The sequence below is a fragment of the Dromaius novaehollandiae genome, chromosome 1 (assembly GCF_036370855.1).
Source record: "Dromaius novaehollandiae isolate bDroNov1 chromosome 1, bDroNov1.hap1, whole genome shotgun sequence".
NCBI lineage: Eukaryota > Metazoa > Chordata > Aves > Casuariiformes > Dromaiidae > Dromaius > Dromaius novaehollandiae.
Window position 1 is genome coordinate 147,525,941 of NC_088098.1, and position 22,507 is coordinate 147,548,447.

The 22,507-nt window shown below is 39.0% G+C and overlaps 1 protein-coding gene across 1 annotated transcript in view; it reads left to right on the forward strand.

Moving 5' to 3' along the window:
* Positions 1-20,498, forward strand: part of ATP10A (ATPase phospholipid transporting 10A (putative)) — a 112,639-nt gene extending 92,141 nt beyond the window's left edge. Inside the window, exons 11-21 of the mRNA XM_026103280.2 lie at positions 1,408-1,511; positions 1,674-1,800; positions 3,271-3,455; positions 4,788-5,109; positions 7,019-7,095; positions 10,838-10,963; positions 15,346-15,546; positions 17,669-17,749; positions 17,841-17,945; positions 18,265-18,452; positions 19,184-20,498. Of these exons, the coding sequence (XP_025959065.2) occupies positions 1,408-1,511; positions 1,674-1,800; positions 3,271-3,455; positions 4,788-5,109; positions 7,019-7,095; positions 10,838-10,963; positions 15,346-15,546; positions 17,669-17,749; positions 17,841-17,945; positions 18,265-18,452; positions 19,184-19,886 (2,219 nt within the window). The 3' untranslated portion in view covers positions 19,887-20,498. The remainder of the gene's footprint in view (positions 1-1,407; positions 1,512-1,673; positions 1,801-3,270; positions 3,456-4,787; positions 5,110-7,018; positions 7,096-10,837; positions 10,964-15,345; positions 15,547-17,668; positions 17,750-17,840; positions 17,946-18,264; positions 18,453-19,183) is intronic.
* Positions 20,499-22,507: the final 2,009 nt, after the last annotated feature.

The window sequence follows — 22,507 nt, forward strand, 5'->3', positions numbered from 1 at the left end:
ATGTTTATAGATAGAGAGACGGATAGACGTGTATATACATAGTCCCACATAGCAAGCTCAAATTGAATATGAATGCACACTGGGAACATGGGAATTGAAAACAAGAAGATACTGCTATCATCTAATTTAGATACCTGAACTAACTGCATGAGGTAGGGGCTTAGTGACCATAGGTTCCCAGTACAGTCAGTTGAGAGAGATGGACATATGCAGTGGTCAACTCAGACTTCTGGTGATGAGTGGCATCCACCTAACTCTGTGACTGGTTATTGCGCAAGTACCAGTAACACTAATACTGTGTTAAGGAACAGCTCTAATTACAAAATTATAATCCTGAAGTGATTCTCCAAGCCCCCAAAACATGCAGACTTTTTAAAAAATTGCTTTGGATGAAATCAGGGGATTGGGAAAATTGCCTGAAAGTACCAGTCATTCTCACTCAGTGGTTTCAATTTAAAAACCTGTAAGTTTCCTTTAACGCTAACATTGTAATTCATATTGCTGAAGATTGCTACGACGATAGTACATGAATCTATTTTGATCCTAGATGATAAAAAAGATACATAACACCTTTTTTAAACTTTCGAAGACCTCATTTCAGGTAATGAGATGGAACAAAATGTGTAACTGTCATATGCATTAATCTTTCTCGATCACAGTGTGAGCACATTGAACCAATCCCAGCCAAAGAGGGAAAAGAAACAGAATCTCAGTCCTGATTTTGAGTTCTTACACATGGCTTTAAGTGAGGAGTAAAGCTAAGTGGAAGTTATGCTATTGCATTCAAGGTAGAAGCTAGTTGTCAGGTCTGCATAAGTGTAAATTCTGTTATAAATGAAATCAAAATCAGACCCAGATCTTCTTTTACTGACTGCATCGCATATGTGAATGAGTAAAAGGAAGCAAGGATTTTAGTAGCAGTAGTACCTCCCTATACCTAGATATTATACAAAACTGAGCACTTTTCTGGTTCTTTTTAGAAAGGTCTTAACCTTGGTGGAAAACTAAGTGTTATTTTAAAATAAGTGTCATTTTTCTACACATAATCATATGTGCAGAAGCATTTGCTAATAATCCATTGGAAATCATACTTCTCTTTCTCACATGATTGTTTGCTATGGAGATCAATCATGATTTCCTAAAGTACTCGAGACAAACATAATTAAGAATAAAAGGTCTTTTTAACACTTTTGCATGGTGACTTTTGAATAAAAAAGAAAAGACAGTAGAAAAAAAATTTTAATGGAATGTTTTACTGATAGTTTCCCAGGAGACATCAGCAGCTCTTTAGAAGTATCAGTGCTAAAGCGGCAGTACAGAGAGTACCATAGACACAATTTTATTCTCTGAGGCCATTCAGCTGCTGTTATTTTTCAGTCACTAATTTCTTCTTGTATTCTTATCTAGATGACCCTCAGGGCAAACATCAAAAAAAAATCCAAAGCAAAACCCAGAATTACCTTAATCTGTATGCTGTAGATGGGCTGCGAACCCTGTGTATTGCAAAAAGAGTAAGTAATCTTAGTTTGTTTTTATGGAGAGCCTTGACAAAGATTACTGAGGGCATTTATTAATATACTGTTCTTGATTTATAACTTTTTTCATTTTATTCAATAAAGTATGAACGCCTCTGCATCATTTTGACTGTGCCCTCACATCTCTCTTTTAAATAGGTGCTCAGCAAGGAAGAGTATGCCTGTTGGTTGAAAAGTCATTTAGAAGCAGAATCCTCTATTGAAAATCGTGAAGAACTTCTGTTTCAGTCAGCACTGCGTGTAGAGAAGAATCTGCATCTGCTAGGTAATGGAATGAGAGCTGGACATGGAATTAAAATGTGTTGAAAAATTCTGAAAGCTTGGCTATAAACTCCGTTCTTGGTTTCTGACAGTACAGAAATTGACTTCTTCTGGACTTTGTCATGGCTGTCTTGGGCAGCACCACAAAGGAATGGGATTATAATTAACGTATCAGACATACCCTGTTTGCCTTGCTCACACAATCATTTTATCACTAGTGAAATCAGTGGAGTAATACCAAAGATGAATTTGACACAATAGCAAAAATGGGAACTGCTGATCTAAGTAGGAGAAGAAGGACTTGGCCCAGCCTGTCTACAGAATTTCATTAGCTTTAGTGCCACTTTAACATGTCAGAGAGTTCCATGACTCCAGGGGCACCAGAGACTCTAGTAAAGCAAAGCTCATAAACCACATTTGTGAGAGGCATCAACTCTCATACACATCAGGTTCAGCACATGCACTCAGGGCCTGTGGGTTCTGTGGAAAGGGACTGCAGTACTTCACAGTGATGTAGTTTGAATCTGTGTATGTAAAATGTATTCCAAGGACTAAGTCATACTGCTTCTTTGCTTTGTTGAAACGTTGAAAGCACTGATGTTCTAAAATGTGTATATATCCACTATTACCAAAAGGAGAGTCATAACACTTACTGCTAAAGATAAAATCTTCACTAATTTCCAACTTACCAGTCTCTTGGAGAGGAGATCCACCTCACCCAGCTTCTGCTTTTGCTGTAGTATTTGAAAATCTTGTCTCCTTCAATTGATGTATGAAAGCATAGGAAAAATATTCCATCTGTTATAAACATGCTAGTAGGAAGATACATTGAAAGCGTGAAAATCCACATTTTACTTTCTCATCGTGGCCAACAGATTTATGATTTATTCCCTACTGTATCTTATCCAGCAACCAGTGTCTTTCTGCAAGAGCCAAGAGCAGCAGCAAGGCAAGAAGAGGTTTCTGCCTGCAGTCTAATGTACTGTTGCCAAGCTGCTATTCTGCTGTCATTCCCCCTTGAAAGGCAGAAATCTCTAGTGACCCATCCTCTCCTAGTTGAGGAAAGGAAGTCAAGACCCTTTAGAACTGAAACTGGCTCCTAGAAGCAATATCTTTCTTAGCAACATTCAAAAGAAATGGCGAAGATAGAGCAGAGAGATGCTTGCCAAAGGTACACCAACCTTGTGAACCTCTGAGACTAGAAATGGCATCAGATTGCTATTGAGGCTTTGAATTCTAGGTGTGTTCTTGGCTGTTGATGTAAATGTTTGCCTTGCTACTTTCTACTCCGCTGTCTGGATACCCCCAAAACCTGCCCGTATCTCGCATCTGTTGTTAGTTCAGCTATTTACCCGTAAAGGTGACTGCTGTTGATTGAAAAAGCCAAACTTACCTCCTGGAGTTCTCTCTTACAGTTTGAGGTGAAGCCTAAGTGTTCATTTAATATGGACTAATTTGCTTTTTCTGTGTTTAGGTGCAACTGGCATTGAAGACCGTTTACAGGATGGAGTTCCAGAAACCATTGCAAACTTACGCAAAGCTGGGTTGCAGATTTGGGTTCTTACTGGAGACAAGCAAGAAACAGCTGTTAATATTGCTTATGCCTGCAAGCTGCTAGATCATGATGAGGAAATCATCACTTTGAATGCTGAATCACCAGTAAGCAGATCCAATACTATAATTAAGTCTACTTGTGAACTAGCTTTGCTTTATTTTCAACTTGTACAATTAAAAGTTTGATGGCTTTTTTTCCTTTCCCTCTTTTTTTCTTTTTTCCTGCTTCATCCGTAATTTTCAGGTAGGACATGTCTTTGAATACTTTTCAATGAATTAATGCTATTAGATCATAGTGTCATGCATCATAAACCTACTGAAGACACGTTTGGGTAGTGGGCTCCACTGTTTATGCCATAACAGCATAAATGCCTTTCTTTGGTACGCATTCTCAAAACTTCCCTAGTTTCACTTATTGGCACCACTGGATCTCCAAAAGCAACCTGTTATTAAACATGTGTTGAGGTTCTATTGAGAATTTATGCTTTGTTTTAAACCACTGAATTGTAGTATTTAGATAACTCAGTCATTCATGTTTTCTCAGATGGCTTTTTCTCTGGAGATAGAAGCAATGCTTAAATTTCAGTGCTAACACTGAGAGTCTGAAAACCACATCTACAGTAAGGCCTTGCTTCCTAACAGACCTCTTCTAACCCTTCTGAATTACTGGTCCTTCCTGTGCTCAACTTGTTGCAAGCAGACAATCACAAAGACCTTACTGACATGGTCAAACATACAAGGAACCAGACTGATAGTGCTGTAGTCCTTTAATGGGGTGATAAAATTGGACTTCAGATCAGCAGAGGAGAGGTAGGCCAGCAGCATCCAGCTCCAATTCCTTTGTAAAAGGAAGAAAAGATAAGAGCATTTTCCCTTGAGTATATCAACTGAACTGGTAAATTGATTTTCCATGTTCTTTCTTTTTTATCATATTTTGCTGTACAACCAATAGTATTTTATATTAAATGTTCAGATATTAGCATCTTTTAGTTGAGTATGGCTAGGAAAAAGACTTTAAATTCAGCTTAAATAACCTTTAATTCGCCTTTAACAATGCGTAAGTATATGATTTGAGTTGTAGGCATTTACAGGGTGCTCATCATCATACGTAACTTGGTACTGATACTGATTATATCATTCCCCAGCACTTTTATTCTGAGAAGGAGCTAAAAGAAATTAGTTTAGCATATAATACTGCATGTTAAAGAGGAATTAGATTTTAAGCCTTTCATATACCCCTTGCTGTTGTATCTTCTGCAACAAGAATTAAGTGTGTTTAGAGGGAATAGAGAAGAGTATTAGAAATTAAAACTTTTATAGTGCAGCACATATACTACATTCCCAGTATTGCTTATGCCTAAATGTACAGCAAACACAAATGTTCAAATATATGTTCCTTCCACTCAAGCGTATTTGTTTTGGATTTTTTTTTTTCAGGAGACATGTGCTATCTTGCTGGAACAGTGTCTGCAATGCATAGAGTCTAAATTTTCAAACAACACAATAGACGAAGCTACTGGAAACATGCCTGTTGGGTTCACCCCTCTCTATCCACCTTCTTCCCCTGTGCTTTCCAGCTTGGGCCTAGTGATTGATGGAAGGACTCTAGCTTATGCCCTGGAACCTACACTAGAGGATAAATTTCTTGCTCTAGCCAAACGATGCCGTTCAGTACTGTGTTGTCGCTCTACCCCACTCCAAAAGAGCATGGTAGTGAAACTAGTCAGAGACAAACTCAAAGCAATGACCTTGGCAATAGGTAAATATCTCAGTTTAAAATAGCCTTCCTTGATGTATACTGTGTCTTGAGAATTTTGTTTTCTTTTGACTTGCAAACGGATCCTTCCAGCCGCCTCACAACAGAAATAGTTTCTGATTTTGTTTGAAAATGTTTCGGATGACTCTAGTATTTTTATTCAAATCAGATATGGAACTCTGAAGTGGTATTTGGGATTCCTTCCTATAGAAGTTAGGTACTGGGGGCCAAGCTACACGATGTGATTTTGGCATGTTGAAACACTGCTGTGAAGAACTGAGTTAGATGATACTATGCAGAACACCATCTTGCAGTCAGTGTATTACTCAGGACAAAACTCTGTTCAGTGTCATTTCAGCCAGTCATGATTAAACTCAAGGCCCTGCATTTTTCATCACAAGTAAGCCATACAGCACAGGACATGAGTTGGCCTTGTCTGTATGGAGAATGGATCTGTGAGTGTCATCATGCCAACTAATACACTTCTTCACAGCTAATACCTTCTCTTATTTGGTTGGCAAAGGAGAGATTTTCTCAGTCACCCTGGTTCAGATCTGACAGCATCTTCCATGTCTCCAGGATTTTTACATAAGAAAAGTCAACCAGCTCTTCTTCGCCTATGTCAGGTTTAGGCTTCTGCCATATTAGAAAATATGACTATAGCATATATTTTCACAAACACCCTAGCTTTCATATATCTATCTTGGTTAATGATAGCAGTGAAGACACAACAACACATGTGTTGGATCTATCCACTGCAATCTCTTAAGTACATACTGTGAGTGCCAAATGGCTGTGACATCCACATCACCAAATGTGTGTTCGTTATAATAATCCTCATGTTCACGACATTAAATCTCACTCAGATCTGCCTCCTTCATGCTGAATTTATACCTTTGACTGACCATGAAATAATCATTTGCCTGTATTGCCAAAAAAAGTCTGGCTGGCTAACTTGAATTATCCAGCATGCTTAAAAACACCAGTGAAGACTGGGCAGCTTGTGTTTTCATTCTTTCTAAGCAGTTTGAGCCTGTGAGTTGAACTCAAGTTCCTGATCTTACTTAAAACCCAAGTTGTCCCATCTTCACTTTTAACCAACAAGAGCTAACTTGAGCCTGTGTCTCACAGTCACAAATTGATCAGCTTTGTCAAGTAAGTGGATACCACTCTTACGTGTGGCAACAGCAGGGGAAGTGGAGTGAAATGTGAATCAACTTCTCAGCCACTGCAGTTTAAAACCCAGTGTGTTGTCATCAGCTAATACAGTTTCAGTTTCCACTAGTACACCAAATGTAGAGTTCAGAGGTTAAGCAGTAGATATATGTCCCGTTCTGGTATCCTTTCTAAGGTACCTATCACTTGTGATATCTTGATGGGGAGTAGAGCAAGAGATGGTGACTGTGCAACCACTGCTATTAAATCTACCTGTGGTGGTGTATCAGGGAGCTCAGACTGGCCAGCCAAAGTCAAGAATTCACCTACTTTTTTATTTTATTTTATTTTTTGCTATGTAGGCATACCCACTGGCTTTAGGTCTTCTTGCACATTTCACTCTCAATCATACCTGATTGCAAGTAGACAGTTATTGTGAAGCAGGAATTTTTGCTGCTCGTTTTTGCACATAGAATGTTTCATATTTGTGCACTTCAGGTCTGACACTTGTATTTTAGGACTTATTTAAAAGAGAGGTGTTTGGCTCAGTTTTGCTTGCCATGATATAAAAATCTACAAAGATCATAATGTCCTGTCAGGTTTGCCAAGCTTTGAATGTTATGTTCCAAACATGGGTCCTTTCCAACCCTACCTCTCCCTTCCCACATGCACCCAATGCGAGTTTTCCTTTGCTTTGCTGCCATTAATTGTTCCTGGTCTGCTAATGGCAAACAAAACTGTATCTTGTCATCTCTAGGTGATGGTGCTAATGATGTCAGTATGATCCAAGTGGCAGATGTTGGTGTGGGGATCTCTGGTCAAGAGGGCATGCAGGTAATTTTGTTTGTTATTGAAATGCATTCTCTTGCAAAGGATGGGATAGGCACTTCCCATAAGTCACCTTGACCAAGCTACCTTTGGATAGCCAGCAGAAGTTATGCTGAGGATGGCCAGTTGAGCTTCATTAGGATACCTTCAGCTTGAGTTTGAGCCTACTTTTTAGACCTGTGGTGAGCTTAAACATAGTACCTTCTCAGAAAATTCAACTTATCAGATCCATCTAAGCAATATGTTTTAAGAAATCATTTATTAAATACTGGTTCTGAGGAGGAAAAAAGGCTCTGCTGTGCATTATTTGTACAAGAAATGAAGATTCATCTTATTCTGGTTTTATTCTTCCTGTCTCCTGCACTGCTCTGTTATACTCCTCCTGTAGAATAGCTGCACAAGCCCATCCAACTGAAGCAGCTAATCTCCATGGTGTGATGGTGTCCCTTAGCCCAGACACCCACACATCTCACTCACAGCCTATTCTGACAGCAGACCAGTGAAGAAAGAAAATTGCAGGCCTTTGCAGAACCACTGCTCCCTGCAGCACTCTTCCAAGTTTTGTTTTTCTCCCAATTTCCTGCCACAGGGAACAGGAAGATAGAGGGACTTGCCCCACAGTCTTTTGGATGTATTCAGCCTATGATTACTGCATTTACCACTGTGTAAGAGGAACTTCTGCCATCCCAAAAAGGGAGGATGTGTGTGTAAAGGGTGTATAACAAAGTTACCCAGTGCCCCGAATGCCACCTCTGTTTCCTCCACTGCTAGTTCAGTTTAGTTGAAGTGACAGCAGTGGAAGTGGCAGTAAGCTGCAGAGAATGAGGGTGATAACTGATTTCCACAACTTAACCTTGTAATTGGGGTGGGTGCAGATAGGTTGCATGAGAAGATAGAGTAACTGAGTATGAGTATGACAAAAAGCTCTTCAGAGAAGATGAAAGTGTTTCCATCCTGAGGACCTGAGCAGGTGAGCATACTCCTTAACTTAGTTACCAATGGGTGGTTCTCTGACCCACATTGCATTTTTTGCAATTCTGGATGGATGTTTTGTTCGAAAGCAAGGAGAGACCTCCCTCACTAAGTGTGCAAGTTGGCTGCAGAACTGTACTCCATGGAGCATTGTGAATGCTATAATTTAACTGGGTTAAAAATATAAATATATGGAATAAAAGTCTAACCAAGCCATGAACTTGGATGCCACCTGTGTGAATTTTCTGAGGTGCAGATCACCAGAAGCTAGGACAGCACTCTGAAAAAAAGTCAGTAGGGGTTTTTCATATTCATATACTCTTCCGAAGGCATCCTCTGTTGGCCATTGTTGGAGACTAGATACTGGGAAGATGGGCTTCAGCCTGACCCAGTAGAGCTCTTATACTTTTTTCCCTCCTCATTCTCTACTTAACCAGTGGGTGGCATCAAAGTGATCACCAGTGCAAATGTCTGTCCATCAGTGCTATTCAAGCAGACAGATTTCAGGCCAGCAATCCATTAAAAATACTTCTCCAAACTAGGTAGCAGATGTAAATCAGATTGGAAAATAGCTAGTGCAAAAATATTCAAATATTCATTGTGTGTATGGCATCCCAGCCATAGTCCCTCTAAGTCTGGCTTTGATGGATGGAGAGAGCAGGAAAACAGAAAGTCTTGGATTAAGCTGATACAGCATTTATTATTATATAGTCTTCACAGGGCTCTGAGAGCTTCATGTAACTTCTGCAATGTCACTCTGAAGGCAGTCCAGGCTGCAGAGAACCCAGAAGAGACTGTATTTGTGGGGTCATTTTCAAATGTATCAACTCAAAAATATCCACCCCTAACTCCTTGATTTGAGCTTTAGTCAGTATTATCATTTCACTTTTCTTTCAAATTTGAGCTATACTGCTCACAGCATTTTTTTAACTCCTCTCCCCATTATTCCACGTTCAGTTCAGCTCATACAGTTCCAATAGCTAGTCCTCAGATGCCCCTGGCTTTTGAGGTGTATTCAAATCTGAAAGCTATTTGCCCATTAACCCATTAAACTACGTGATTTTATTTCTAAATCAAAGTTCAACAGAGTGAAAATGTTTATACATGCTTTCCTTTACTCCAAGGTCCTAAGGAACCATGCAGGCCTTTTTACTATAAACAATTGTCAGAATCTTACATGTGCAGGTACTCAAAAGGCATCGAGCATTTAGATGTCTAAGACAGCAATGCTGTCTGACTTACTTTGCTTCCACATTCTGTGGAGGGGGAAGCATGGGGAGGATGAATCATTTTTTCCTATGAAAAAGCTGGAGGAAAAATAAAAATGTGAAAATCAGGATATTTTGAGATGAAATAAACATGCAGATGTAATTGGATAACACTACCTTTCCATTTTTCTCACTCTAATCAAAATGGAATTAAAAAAGACACTTTTCACAATGTGTTTTGAAGTAATGTGACAGAAACACAAAAATGAAAGGACGCTAACAGTTTTGCCTTAACACTGGAATAGAATGAGATTTGGTGGATGAGAAGGAAGCAGATGTAGCACATCTCTCCTGAAACTGCAAGATAACAAAACAGACTGTTCTATACAGTGAGGTTATAACAACTGTATCTCAGTACCTGAGAAATGCCAGGATGGGTCAACATTTTAAAAAGTGTCCCATTAGGTTTATATACATCTTTTACTTAAATTATATTGGATTAGTTCAGCTTCTCTGGCATACAGTTTTACAGTTTATTTTGATAGTTTCTGAAAGCACTTATTTGGGAAAATTGAAACATTTTAGTGCTTCACCAAGAAAAGGATTTAGAAAGAATTAAAAGGAAAGATGTCACTTGTTCAAAAATACAGCCAAAATACACTGTGTAGAGTAGGAGGAAGACATTGGTCTTTTGGAGATAATTCACCTTTTGTGTTATTCTGTTGAACCATGAGAAGAAAGGTAATACCAAAATCAGAAATGAAATATAAAACAATATAACATGAAATCTTAATATGATCCTAGTGATATGAAGGCTCATGAAACAACTGTGATATGTCATTGTTTACAAGAAGTTTTCATCTGGTTGTACGGTGCCTTGAATTTTAGTCAGTCAGAAGTAGAAATTGTGTGATTCGTTTTGTCAGTGTGATTTGGCAGGCTGCACAGTCCCAGAGGAGTCTCGTCTGGCATGATTTTTCATGGACAGTTTTAGGCAGCATGTGATTTTAAAAAATCCCTCAAAATAAGGGACTCATAGGAAGGCCAAGTAAACTTTGTAAGCTAGGATTTCAAATGTTAATGGAAACTAATATTTGTATTGTTTTACCTTTTAAAGTCCAGTAGTTAAGATGCGACCACTTAATCCTGCTGTTCTCATTCCATTTTCCTTCGGAAATTCAGTTTGCCTTGACAGTAACCCTGTAGTTTTACAGAGAAAGATTTTACAGCCACTAGGATGTTCACACACATACCCTGAGCCTTCATGCTCATGTAGTTGTAACCCTGCCATCCTCCCACCTCTCGTTTTCCTGCTCTTTGTCACCATCCAGGATGTAGACTGAGATCTCCTCCGGGCAATGACTGGGTCTTCTCACATGTTCTGCAGAGCAGCTTATGGGTATTGCGGAGCAGTAGATGCATTTCACGTGGACAGTGATGGATTTGACTCCTCTTGACCGCAACTTCCATTGACAACATTTATATTGAGTAGAGAGGATGACTAGATTCTTTGCCAGTATTGAAAGGGGCACTTTGCAATAATGGTTCCAACTCTTCTTTCATTGAAGGCGGTGATGGCAAGTGACTTTGCAGTCCCAAGGTTCCGGCATTTGGAGAAGCTCTTGCTTGTTCATGGACACTGGTGTTATTCGCGACTTGCCAACATGGTGCTGTATTTCTTCTACAAAAATGCAGTAAGTGTTTGACTTGGCAGCTTTGTGGCGCCACATGTTTCCAGGGTTTATTTTGTGCTAAGTGAGCATTAGGTCAGCCTTCAAATGGTTTATAAATAAGCTGCAAAGAAATTTGCGGAGTTGAAAGACAGCTGGCTGCCATTTGCAGAAATACAGACCCCTTCCATAACAGCTACAGTGTGCTGCTGAATGTGCAAATTAGGTAACAGAAATAACAAGCACTGCTTAAGAAAAGTTTCTTTATAGAGCAGTGTTGCAGAAATTTAGCTGGCTAGACACAGGAGTCTTTAATGCCAAGACTAGCCAGCATTGGTCCAAAGTAGCAGTTGGGTGTGTTTTCTCTTCCTGACCCTGTCTTGTAATCAGTTATGAATCACTGTACATTTCCCCCAATGACTTGAGACACTTTGAATCCTCTGTGTGTCTCAGATGCAGAAATTTGGAAAATTTTTATTGATTTATCTTACTCCCAACTAACCAAACGAATGCGTTAGAAGGGAAGCACACTGTGGTAAAGAACAGAGCAAGGGTCTGCATTTCATCCCTGGTATATGAAACAGGAATTACTCCAGTGCTGGGCACTGGGCCAGTAGAAATTCAACTCATTGGCCCAGCAAAGTCCCTTTGCATTACTCATATAGTACAGAGATGATTGAAAACTGCCTAACACAACAACCAAGAATTCCATCAACCGTGTAGGAGTCACTGGCAAGTACAGAGACCTGCATACTTTCTACACCTACAAATCACCTTGGGAGCAAGGGATATGGAGAAGTAGGAAAAAGAGCAGAGCCAGAACTCTCAGACCTCTATCTGCTCCAGAGGGTAATGTGTGAACCATCAAATGGGAGAGTGGATTTCATCCTCTGTATCAGAATCTTGCAAGAAAAGAAGTAGCTCTCATTTTTGTAAAAATTTCTTTCCAGATTCCATCTAATCCTCAATTTTTTAGTCCATGGTAACTTCTTTCGTGTAAATTGCCTTTGTCTGGGTAATCTCTGCCTGATCTGACTCTGAATATAGTTATTTTTTCAGAAAAAGACCATGATTTGTTCAAAAAATTATGAATAGCATAGGAATACTTAAGGGAGCTAAAGAATAAATAAACCAGCTTTGTGTTGACACAAGCATGATAAAATACCTTCTGTGGTCTGATCAGAAACTGTATGCAGGCACTCTTCCAGGCACAAAAGTAGGTAGGGGCTTGCAAAGTCTGAATTCTTCCCTGAGTATAGAATAGCAAGCAGATTTAAATAATGCTGCTGTGAGTGGAGAGCCACCTATAGAAACACAATGGTGAAGTACATACTGGTGTTTGAAGGCCTGAGTTTTAAGGCTTGATCCTGAATGATCCTGAACATCTGTACCCCTACACTCAATTCTGTATGTTTCCAAGATGCCCTTTGGCTTGACAATATAAAATCTCATCAACTTCCAAGAAATATATTCAGAGCCATCTTACTTTAAAATAAAAGAAGATTAAAGTAAGGCATTCCAGCAGTCGACAGCTAGAGACCTTGTTTATACGTTTACATTGTTGTAAAATCTTCCATTTCCTTTGGTATAACTCCCCTTGATTACAAGTATTTCTTAAGCCATTTTTAGTGAGACATTTTCAGAAACTGCTGCCTTAAGGTTCAAATATAACTGAAGACTCTCTCTTTGTCTTGGCTGTGCTTTTGCAGACTTCAGAGCTTTATGAGCAACACTTGTTGCTACTGACTCTAAAATGTAGTGGAGTATGCAGTGTATAGCCATGAATATGTCTGACACAATGGCTGCCTTCTGGAAAAAATATTCAAAAATGCGAGATGTGAGCACCTGATCCTTTTGCAAGGAGACTATTCTGGGTAATTGTCCATAGAGTCGAGATAACTACACTACATATGTTCTGCAAGTTTTCTACTTCATCAAGTTTTTTTTTTTCCCCCATTTGTTCATATGATGACATTTTCCATTCTCCAGTACAACCTATGTAACTCAAAGTTTAAACTCTGGTATGCTGCAAAAGCCATTTGGAAACTCAGCTGACATAAGAAGATGTTTCGCTTGGTGGGGATAATAAAATACAAATAAAACTTAAAACATAGCATGACTGGAAATATCTGAGCTTGATACAAAGGGGGCTCATATACACAAACTTTTACCTACACAAGCTTTTACTGGTGCTTTTCCTTCATACATTACCTCTGCAAGGGAGCACTGGACATTTTTTTGACTAATACTTTATTCACTGAGAAATTCTGTTTGGGGCCAAATTCAGGAAATAGTCTCATCTGGGAAAAAAAGGAAACTTTTTTAAAAAAATTCATTCAATGTTTATGTCAAAACAAGCATGTTTCATTAAATTTGATTTGTTTTGATTGTTTTTCAGAGGATAATGCATAGAAACAAGAGGAAACATTATATTTGGAGTCAAATTTAACAATTTAACTTAAAATAAAATTTCAGAGAAGAAAAATCTGATTTAAGCTTGGTTACTGAAATGTCATTTATTTGCACAGCTTTCTCTGACAGCACTGCTGAGGCCCATTCCAGAGGTGGTAGAAAAGTTTTGATGGAAAGTTTTCAACTAACTGTATTTTCATCAATATACACATTTTTGTCAAAGCCAAAGTGTTTCACCAAGACATGTTAATTTTAGCAAAGTTCTAAACAGGAAATTTTCTGAGGTCCAAGATTAGCTGGCTTTTTGTTATTTCTGATGAGAGAAAGTGTCTAAATCCATATATTATTCCAATTCCATTTTGAGAAAACACTCAGGAAGTTTTGTGTATTTTGGGTGTGGAAAGGAAATAAATTTCAAAATCTATTAATTACAAAATGTAATTGCCATCTTCCAGCTAACTGCTATGTAGATGGTAAGCTCTGTTAACTCAGTCTTGTTTTGGCCAAAAAGTCCTGCCTAGGACAAGGAAGGTATTTTTCTTGAAACATATTTCTTCACAGGAGCACTTTCAGAGGTGATCCTTAAAAAAGTGCTACCATTTAACTTTTAACAAGTTAGTTTATTCAACAACAGTGGGACATACATTGCTGCTGGTATAGAAGCTACTTCAACATAGTACACAAACATTGACTCAACATATATATATATATATACAAGCTGCTGTATATACAACAGGAGTGACTCTCTTATTTGGTAGCAATTTTCCTTCACAAGATGTGATTCCTTGCCCCTTAGCAGTTTTCACTGACTAAGCAGACCATAGCTTTTAATTCTCATGTGTAAATTTCACAGGCATTTTAGGGTACAGATAGAACATATTTATATTTTGCTTTGTCTATCTGAAGATGATGAAGGGTTAATATATTCCAGCTGGTTAAGAGCTTTTGGGAACAGAATAAAACAAAGAGGAAATGAAAGGAGAGGAATTTCCCTTCTTTGTGGAATGGGGAAAACACGGGGGGATTGTTGCCTAGGTTTTTCTAGTAGACTTCCATTTAGTGTTTATCACTTTATGAAGGATAATATAAATTACAGTTTTAGGAGGACCAAGTCTTGGTCATTTACTTCCTTCCCTAGGAAGGTGCCCATCTTTTTCTATGGTTCAAATCCCCCACCATAGATGAGATCAGCACCTCTCGTGAACCCCCCAAAACTCTGGGTTTTCCATGCTGTAGTCATGGTAGAAGAAATGATATATTTCATTCCATATTTCATCCCTATTGGGATGATTCCAGCCAAACTACATGAACTATCCCTCTGCAGCTATGTATGCAGTTGATTTCTTCATTCACATGAAGAGAATGAGAAGACTGTGGAATCTTTAGAGCACTATTAATTTGCTGAAATTCAAAGCACAGAAATCAGAATAGTTAAGCATAACTTTGTTAGACCTAATAGTTTCACCTCTCTTGCTGCTGATAGTCTAATGTCAGTCTTGAAAAAGCTCTGCATTTACCATTTGTAGATCAGCTGAGCCTCCTGAAACATCTCAAGCCAGCAGAAGATATTATTATGGAAACGGTTATTCTTATGACAGTAATATAAGTGCTATGAGATCATACTCATATACCTAGCGGTCAGCAATGGTTTGGAAACCTTTTTGTGGTGAGCTAAATTGTATCTGAGAGTTCCACTTGAATTGAAAGTTAATTTCTTGTGAAGCCAGCCCTAACCGATGATACCTGAGGTTTCAGTGGCACAAAGACTTCCAGATTTGCCAAACTGTAGCTTAGTTAAGTAGCCTTTTCATCCAGAACAGTGTGTAAAAGACTAGGCATCTTCAGAAGGATTGCTCATGTGTTTAAAGTTCATAGATAAGTCCTTACAGAAGCTGGAATCAGAATGATATCAGAACACAGTGGGATGAAAGAGGGATCTCTTTATCTTAAATTCCAGACAAATCATATTTACAGCATTGCTGGTTTTGTTTCAGATGTTTGTGGCCCTTCTCTTCTGGTACCAGTTCTACTGCGGGTTCTCTGGCTCATCGATGGTTGATCAGTGGTATCTCATCTTCTTTAATTTACTCTTCTCTTCTCTTCCACAACTGATTACTGGTGTGCTGGATAAGGACGTACCAGCTGACATGTTAATTGCTGTACCTCAGCTCTACAAAAGTGGCCAGAATATGGAGGTAAAAACTTACGCTTTTTGTAATTTTTTTCCTAAATAACATCAGTTTCAACTGAAAACCAACCTTTCTTCCAAAGGATGGATGACTGATGAAAAATGGAAGTCTGAGAAGTGACTATTATTATTTCTTGGTATTTCTCATCTGAGTTTAAGTATGTACATGTCAAAAGGACATTTAAAAACAAAAAAACAGCTATATTTTAAAATATACAAAGAAGGGGAGCTGGATGCTTGCAGTCAAGGCTGAACACCTATCTCATGATCTAGGCTTACAACCAACCACAGAAGTAAAGCAGATTATACCTCGTAGACTAGTGCAGATATTCACAGAATAACCTCACAGCACTTACTGACTTGAAAATTCAGGTCCTAGCCCTTTGCAAACAGGCAAAGGAGAAAAATGGCTTTAGAAGTAAGCACAGAGGTTGACATACTTAGGCTCTGAGGGGGTTAGTCTTCAGCAGATCACAGATTCAGAAAGCTTTTGTTGGAAACACCTTGTCCCCATCTGCTTAGATTGAACAAAGACTGAAGGAATTGCAGGGGGGATTCAAGCCAAACCATTTCTGATGATTGCAACTACAGTTTACTGTGGGAAGATTTTCTGCTGCAAAATGATCCATATCCAATAATTACTACTAAATGCCTTTCTTAAAAGTTTCTGACATTGTGCCCTCTGAGAGGAGACGCTTACTGTCTTTTGCCTCCAAATGTACACCTGCCTTTGGTACGCTACACATGCAATGGCATTGCTAGACACCGTCGTGGAAAGACAAGCAGAGAATTTTAGTATGGCTTATTCTTAGTGCTTTAGTCCAAATTCTCTCTTTTTCACCCAGCTGTTGTTTTTCATTTTTTATATCTGTTTATCTGTTCCAGTGTATTACTCTTTAAAGATCCATAATATTCATGCCTTTCTTTCTTCCCCACTCTTAAGGTGACAGAAATCTTGTCACGACTTAAGCTTGTTGGAAGGTTTTGTCTGCCTTTCTCCAGCTGGCAAGCTGAAGGAAAGAAGTCTCTCAGGTTCACAGCAGAATTACTTCTCTGAGGCAAGCGTAGGGATCATTTAAGTTTGTTTGAATTCTAGTGAGATTTTCTCTGAGTGCTTACCTAAAAAGGCATTTTACATTCCCCAAAATCCTGCTTTAGATTCAATGCATATAGAATTATAGAATAATTTAGGTTGGGAGGGACCTCTGGAGGCCATCTGGTCCAACCACCTGCTCAAAACAGGTCTAGCTCCAAAGCTAGACAAGTTTGCTCACGGCCTTGTCTAGTCCAGTTTTGAATGTCTCCAGGAATGGAGATTCCACAGCCTCTCTGGGCAGTCTGTTCCAGTGCTTGACCACGTGTTATTTCATTAGACCAAAGAACACCATAATTTTTTCTCTGCTTCTTTCATGTCTCATTTTCAGGCTGAAATAATATTCATCATGGAGGGAAAGAGCTGTCATGAGCCCAGTGGTTGGAGGTCTAGCCTATATCCCAAAATTAACAAAATAAGTATTTTGCAAATTAGCCATTTACAGACTCTTTTCCCTTATATCCAGGTCTTCTGTATGAGCATCTCCCTGCAATTGTATGTTCCTTTAAACCAAAATGCTAGTTCAGTATTGTTTCTTACACACACACATATATATATGTATAAATTAGCATACATTGTGGTATAAATTATCACTAGAGATCATTGTGGATCTTCTTTTCGAAGTAATCTGTCCATTTTCTGTTTTCTCTCTTGTGAGTAAATACTCTGTGTTCGTATGTACATGATGTAGAAAGCACTTACTCATGTGCTTATACCTCAAATAGCTCCTCTGGAAATCAGTGGTCTAACTGCAGTGCATAAAGTTGAGCGTTTGTAAATTCTTGCTGGTCGAACTATCAGCATCAGATTATACCCTCTGATGGGGTGAGGCAGGGAAATCAGTAGAAGATTCTCCGCCCTGAAGAGAGGGACTTGCTTCACACCTGGCTACCTAACTGATTGGCAAAGTGGTGAAGTTGTTTGCATGAGCCCAGAAAAATGTGCATTGGAATATCCCCCAAAACACCTATACCAACAAATAGCATCTTCATTAGGCTCTGATTTTTTTTTTTTTTTTTTTTTTTTTGTTCCACAGGAGTACCAACCACACATGTTCTGGATTAACATGATTGATGCTATGTATCAAAGCCTGGTTTGCTTCTTCATCCCTTATTTCGTAAGTGTTTGGTTTAAGACAATCTGTTTCAAGCATTTTGAGGAGAACTGGTAACACAGCTTGCACTAACTAAATTCTAACTTCTTTACAGACTTACTATGATTCAGAGGTGGATATTTTCTCCTGGGGAACTCCCATCACCACAGTAGCTCTTTTCACCATCATATTACATTTGGCTATTGAAACAAAAACATGGGTAAGGCATCCACAGACTATACAGAAACTTGATGACAAAACTCTTTTCTGAGTGCCATTCTTTAAAAATGCAAGATGCTTGTTTCATTCTCTCAGCACATTCTATTTTTATCAAGCATTTTAAGCAAACATGAAAACGATTTTAAACTGTGACCTGCAAACAGCTTTGTAATTCTGTACATATAATATGAATTTCTGGAAATACAAGGCACCAAACACTTTCATGTGCATGGATTTGTCTCCAGAAGTATTAATTCGTAACCACAGCAAATTTCTCAGAAAATAAAGAATCATTAATCTTTGGGTTTTGTTTGTTCTAGACTTTTCTGCACTGGTCATCTTGCATCTTCAGTATCCTCCTATTTTTTTTTGTGGCTCTGGTTTACAATGCTTCCTGCCCAATATGCCATCCTCCTTCCAATCCCTACTGGACTATGGAAAGGCTGATGGGAGACCCTATGTTCTATTTCACTTGCATTATATCACCAATCATTGCGTTGCTGCCCAGGTATTGTATCTTCTTTCGTATCTTCCTTATATATGAAAGCAGTTCATACATATGATTGGGAGGGTGAGAAAGGTTTCTTGTTCTTCTCTCTCTCTTTCTTTTTGCCTGACCAGCCAAGCAGTTTTTTTCAGTCATTGATTATATAAAGCCAGGTTGCCTAACCTCTTCTGTGCTTCTAACCACAGGAATAGGTCACATATCCTGGCCATAGACCACAGGAGTGAGATAATGGTAGATTGTTCATCAAATTTCCTGGCCATGCACGGATTTTGGAGAAGGTGGTCAGTTAACACGTTTCATTGTGCTGCCCTATGAAGTTTTCCATGATGCTTTCAGATTCAACCCATCCTCCCATAACAGTACTCAGTACAGATGTTCTGATAGTATGTTGTGAACTTACATAGCTACTTATGGATGCAGGAGCCTTGCCTTGCAGACTGATCCCCACTAGCTTTGAGTCTACATCAGGAAAGATGAAAGACCATATGTAATCACAGGTGGATCACTGGCTAAAGACAGAGATTTATTACATTGCTTGCTATTCATCAAAATATTACCAGAGCATTCAGAGCTTTTCTATCTGCATTCTTTCTTGTGTCAAACATAAGAAAAGCACACAAAACTCTCTTATTTTCCTGTGTTGTACCTTTTTCTTGGATATTTTCTCTTAATAATATCTTGGATACTTCCTCTCTTTCAGTTCTTTTCACGTGCGCGTTCTTCTCTTCCAGATTTCTCTACAGAACTCTTCAGGGGACACTGTTCCCAACTCAGCTTCAGCTTGGACGCCAGTTGAGTAAATTATCCCCGGAGATTCGCACCCAGCTTCTGACCAAGTTGAATGTCAAAAGGAAAACAATTCTTCAGACACAGCCCTTTGCAGACAGCTTCTCACCAAACCTTGGCTCAAATGCTAGTGATTGTTACACAGCTTATAACCAAAACAGCCCTTTGCCAGCATCTCATCAAAAAAATGAGTCACTTTTCCCAGAGCCAGCAAGGGCAGAACATACAACAGATTGGACTGTGGCTGCTTCTCCCCAAGGTGCTCTGTTTTATGGGGACAAACACTCCTCAGCAAGTAGTCTGGGAAGGTCCGTGGGATTTCATGAAGTTACCCACAGCACTTCAGAGGTGGAGTCACTGTCTGTTGGAGCAGCATTCCCATGGAACTCAGCAGTAGATCAGTCAGACTTCAGTTTGCTGAAGTGGATCACATCAACTCCACTGTTTAGTCGTTTTGGAGCAGTTTTACAAGTGTCATCTAGTAGTTTACAAAATGAATCACAGGACAGTATGTCTGTGCTTGGCTCTTCTTTGCATGTAGACTTCAAAGGCTTGAAAGAACAGAGCGCAAACAACTTCCAGGACAAAATGAAAGGGATCCCAGCTGACAATTGTAAAAGTGACAATTCTGAGACCACCTTTTTATGACATGGGCCTCAAAGATATTTATATATTTTCTATTTGCACACATTTATAGTGAGATTACTCTATTTGTTTCCAAAGATGAAACAGAAAATCGAAGGTACAGAATGATTATTTAAGAATCTGTAAATACAGTATATTGAAATAAGAGCTTTAAATATAAAAAGAAACACTTGAAAGTTCCATTTATATTGTTTTATTTTTTCATCTCATTTTGTAAAGAAATGCCATCTGTTTATTTTTCAGATGCTTCTCTTTTATTCTGGCACATACTGTAAAAGCAAACAACCTATCTACCAGATCCAAAAGGATTAGATTCAGCAACAATTATTGATATCAGTATAGGCCATTCAGTAATCAAGGAGGAAAAAACATGATAATAAGTAGGCACTGTATTCCATCCTTCATTTGCTTGCCAGGGTGTTTTGTCACAGGAACAAACCATTAGGCAAGACTTTGAAAATATTATACTCTTCTCTGTAAATGTTAACAGTATCTTACCACCGCATTAATAATACTGGTATTTTATAAGTGACACCGTATTTTGATATTGCAGCCATAGCATTTTATGTGTCATGGTAAAACAATAAATAAATGACCGTCCATATTACAAAGTGACTACCCAGTCTGGCATTAATAGTAACTCAGCCTTTCACTTGAAGTAACTAGTGGAAGGTCACAACCTTGTATCAGGCTGTTTAACTTTTGAAGAAAAGCTCTTTCTCGTTCTTGTGGAATTACAGGGTGGCGAAGAGCTGGTGCATTGTGTCCACTGTAGAGTACGACTTGGGGGAGTCTGTGATCTTCTGTGCTGGAGTGCTACAGAAAACAGGCTGTTTCTGCTGAAGAAGGTGGAGGGCAGGCAGAGTGGAAAGCCTTGTTATGCATCTTTTACAGTTGTTTCAGCCAGGTTAAATCAAGTCCTTGGAGATCAGGAAGGGGCATGACCAGCTAGGGCAGTGCAGTGCGTTGCAGAGCTACCTGAGCTCGGTCTAAGATAGGCTAGCTCCAGTACTGAAAGTGGGTAACTGTACTGCTTTGTGACGTTATGCCAGAACTGACCTCAGATGGTTGTACTGCGTGCTTCTCACAAACTACAGCTGGTATATTGGTGTGCCGCTGTACTGTGCCAACTTGATGGATCCCAGGGATTTTTAACCTTGGATGGCTGCTTGGTTCTTTCATGTGTAGTCACTGCAATTGTGTATAAACTAGCTGTTCCGCTTCTTAGTTTCTTTGTCACAGGTTTTCAGACTGTCTTTGCCTTGTTTACCATTAGTTGTATAAGGCCGGAACCTTCTTACATCATGTTGTTTCTTGACAGTACAGTACCAGGCAGCTTGGTTCCCACATGCATTGCCTCAACTATTAAACCACAGTGTCTATCATATGCCACTTTCTAGTCCATTTGGGATTTTATTTTAAGGATTTATACGCTAGCCTCTTCCCAAAAACAGAATTGGTAATATCAACCTGTAAAATGTAATAAAAGGAAGAGAGGAAAGCAATCTAGATAAAAGCTTTCAGCCTTTATATATGGTACCCTGATTAAAAACGGCTCATTGATATGTAGCTAAACTATGTTCTGAGATTAGAATTAATTAGGGACAGATATGCTAAAGGATTTACAGGATTTTCAGTCTCTTCTGTGAAAAGTTTTAAGCATGCCATTGACTCAAAAAGAAAATTGTACCTGAGGCACAACTTCCTCCTTTCAGCCTATAGATAAAGAGGAATATTGGTCTATGTGTCTAGATATTAGCAGAGGAAAGCACACCTATTAACTCATTTGTTACTGACTCAAAACATTATGGCATTTTTCTACTTTATTCTTACTAAGGAAATGAGGTGGTAGGAATGGCCTTTCATTTCACTGACCGTAGGCATCAGCACTGAAGGTGTCAGCATATGAACTTTTTACTGTAGGCCTCTCTTATAGTCCCGGAAACAGGAACTACTGGGACATGCCTCCTGATGTAGACCTCTAAAACACGGCAGAGGTATCATGCCTTGAAAGTGCTTGTTTCTCTTCACTGTCTGGAAGGGCAGCCTGAGTGACTCAGCACAGGTGGGGAAATCCGCACTTCAAGGGTTGGTAGTTGGGTGTGACAATTCCTGTTTTAGACATCTCTACTTGCTCTGCCAGCCTCCTAGGTCTTGAGAATAACTCTGTCTGGATTACGTTACAGGTAATTTTTTGCAAGGTTAATTGCCTGTATTTGATACAAAATGTGCAGTGATTGCCATTCTAAATAACTCTCCTATTTGGAGCTGCAGTTTCTTTTAGTGTCAGTGAGGAAATCTAATGACACTTTGAAATGTGTCAATATTGCCATCTGGTTAGAAACATTCCCTTGCTTGTAAAAACAGAATCTCACATAAGGACAGAATATCAGATATCAAGTAGTTAGATTCGATAGTTTTGCAAGACCTCAAATTCACCCTTCAGTCTAAGAGATCTTGGGGTCGTAGCAGGAGCTTGCCATGGATGTCATGTGTGTCTGTGCTTTTCCTCAATGACTGCACCAACCCAAGCAGGTGGGTGAGGATCTTTCAAGCCTGTTAATTCTTCTACATCTTTCCACAGCATATCTGGTGTACTGCAGCATAAAGAGGAACATTTCTCC